Source organism: Oncorhynchus clarkii, chromosome 8, assembly GCF_045791955.1.
Source record: "Oncorhynchus clarkii lewisi isolate Uvic-CL-2024 chromosome 8, UVic_Ocla_1.0, whole genome shotgun sequence".
Taxonomy (NCBI): Eukaryota; Metazoa; Chordata; class Actinopteri; order Salmoniformes; family Salmonidae; genus Oncorhynchus; species Oncorhynchus clarkii.
This window is the reverse complement of record NC_092154.1, coordinates 12779778-12782551: the sequence shown is the minus strand read 5'-3', so window position 1 is coordinate 12782551 and position 2774 is coordinate 12779778. Positions and strand designations below refer to the sequence as shown.

At 50.9% G+C, this 2774-nt stretch overlaps 1 protein-coding gene across 1 annotated transcript in view; it reads right to left on the bottom strand.

Moving 5' to 3' along the window:
* Positions 1–433: 433 nt before the first annotated feature.
* LOC139415516 (single-minded homolog 1-A-like) overlaps positions 434–2774 on the bottom strand; it is a 14494-nt gene continuing 12153 nt past the window's right edge. The window contains exons 9-12 of the mRNA XM_071163621.1: positions 2533–2698; positions 1883–2282; positions 871–1230; positions 434–792 (exon numbers count right to left, since the gene is read on the bottom strand). Coding sequence (XP_071019722.1) covers positions 434–792; positions 871–1230; positions 1883–2282; positions 2533–2698 — 1285 coding nt within the window. The remainder of the gene's footprint in view (positions 793–870; positions 1231–1882; positions 2283–2532; positions 2699–2774) is intronic.

Here is a 2774-nt window from a genome sequence, read left to right as displayed (position 1 = left end):
AGATGTCATATTTTGTTTACTATTTCATCAGGTAACCAGATTACAACCAGTTAAAGATCTATTTTTCTGGTCAGTAAAAAGACATTGAAACAATGTTATTTTATAATCAGTATACAACCTGACTAAGGAATGACAAAAGCTGCCAGCCTGACATTATTGCAACTATTTTGCTTGCTGGGTCTGGGCTCTATTGGGCTCTATTGGACTCTATTGGGCTCTATTGGGCTCTATTGGACTCTATTGGGTTCTATTGGACTATATTGGACTCTATTGGGCTCAGTGAAGTGTGACAGAGAAGACCTGTGTTATGGGGAATATCTTGACACTAAAATCAGATCAGACCCTAATGTATGAGGAGTAAGTTTGTAAGTCCAACATTTACTCCTTCAGTGAGATGCTAGGATTGGTCTGTCTTTATGTCAGTCATGTACGGTCAGCTCCCATTGGTGATGATCACCGATGTGCCCTTGTGTCCTTGTATCTGGTCGGCCTGCATCCTCATGTGGGGCAGCATGCCGTACTGGGCTCCTGCCAGCCCAGAGTAGCTCCTCAGGCTCTCCGCGTCGTACAGGTGGTCCAGGGAGTAGCCAGTCAGGGTGTAAGCTGTGTGCCTGTCCAGGTGCTGCCTCTCCTGGGCAGGGTAGAGCAGAGGGCTCCCCTGCTGCACTGGAGGGTGGTGGTGGGGCGAGACATCTGTCTGACTCTGCAGGTAGTCTTTGGAGACGGACAGGCCCGACCTGGGGATTCCGTCAGAGCTGGGGCTGCTGAGGCGCGACAGAGAGGCCGGGCTGGCCGTGTTTTTGTCGTCGTTGTCGTGGGAACCCAAAACATTTCCGCCGTCGTTGCGGTGATGGAGGCGTTCGGAGGTGAGGGTGAGGTTGATGCCGTCGGCGACTCCCGGGCCACGACACACGACACCGGGCATGGCAGTTTGGAGGAGGGGCAGGGAGGGGGGGGTGAAGGAGCAGGGTCTGTGGCTCTTGTTGGAGAGACCCCCCACTGGGCCCAGGGCGTCCAGGGGCCCTTTGTGCAGCTGTAGGCGGCTCTCCTCCTCCTTGATCATCTGCTGCGTGACGCGGATCAGTGTTTCCATCTTGCTGGGCTCCTGAGGGCTCGCCTGGAAATGGTCGCCGACAGTGCTGCTGCGGTAACGTTCACCCGAGTCGCTGGTGGAGCCGCCGCCCCCTTCAGGCGAGCTGACCACGCTCTCCTCGTCCCAGTGGCCCCTTCCTGTTACACAAAATGGCACCACAAATCTCCACATTGATGTAATAATACTAGCCCCAAACCCAAAAGGACATATCGCTATGATTTTCACGGTTCATGATTTTACTGCATATTTATGTAATACCCATGTACGCCATTGCCTATGACCGCTATGTGACTATTAATACAAACTTGAAATATGACTGGAGTGAAGTATTGCATTTTGTAATATACAGACAGATTTATTTATCCATCTACATGAAATGACATTTGATAATATGCATAGAACTGATCATGTCTTGTAAATCCCTAATAGACAGTGCATTCCTTGGCAGCAGCACCATTGGGAGTTGTCTTTCAGTTTGAGTACATGAAATGTGAAATAACTTGGATTAAACAGTGGGCAATTATTGCACAACAGATGGTAACAATCGGCATACTGGCAAGAAACAACTTCGCATGGACCATAATGTCCACGGTCCATTTGGTAAACAAGCTACCAGGGAAAAGTTGGATTTGTATGGTTGCGTTCCAAATGGTACTCTATTCCCTATATAGTGCACTACTTTTGACCGGGACCCTATGGGACCTAAAGTTCACCACGTAGGGAATAGGGTGTCATTTGGGACACAAACCATATTTCCAGATGGTGGCGGCCGTCACCCTAACGCCTTACCTTGGACCAGGCTGTGATAGGAAGTGAGGTCGTAGCCCTCGCCGTTCTCCAGAGACGACTTGGGCAGTGAGAGTACAGAGCGCGTGGCATCCCACCAGGCCTCCCGTCCAGACTGGGGAGCAGCGCCCAGGAAGTAGCGACCAGCTTGGCAGCGGGCACCACGGTCGCAGGCGGGGATGTGAGGGTGGGCGGGGGTGTGGGTGTGCGTTAGGTCCTCCTCGGAGAGGGCCAGGCCATAGCACAGGGAGCCGGAGTCGGGGTATAGTCTGTAGGCGCAGGCCCCGCCCTCCGCTCCCTCCCCTTGGTCAAGCAGCTGAGGCGAGGCGGAGTCTGTCAGCGGGCTACCTCCCCATTGGCTGTCCTGGTCAGACTCGGAACGCTCTGGGTGAAAGGCTGAAAACTGTAGGAAAGGATAAAAAATGTGAGGTTTAAACTGTATATTAAATTAGTAAAAGATGGTTTTACGACATCTAAATATTCTGTGACATTTGGCTTAAAGACACATTATATTGATTACAAGACAACACAACACAACGAGGCTGTGTGACTAAGAGAGCATGGGAGTTTGGTTCTACAGGAGAGAGAAACAGATGCTCTTCTTATTACTGTGCTAGGGAACAAGTACACCACAGAGGTACCAAGTGTCTTACCTGCTGTGGATAGGGGGACACTCTGACTTTGGCCTTGGTGTGTGTTACACAGGGCTTGGTGCCCTTCCTCTCGTCTGTAGTGCTCGGAGGGCTGGTGTATGAGAATGCTGGCTTGCTAGTGGTCATCTGGTCCAAGGACAGCTGTATTCCCTTATATTCAGTATCTCTACACACACAGACGCACAGAAGAGCATCATTTTGTAGTGAGCACATTTGAAGAAAGAAGAAACTCCAGCACACTA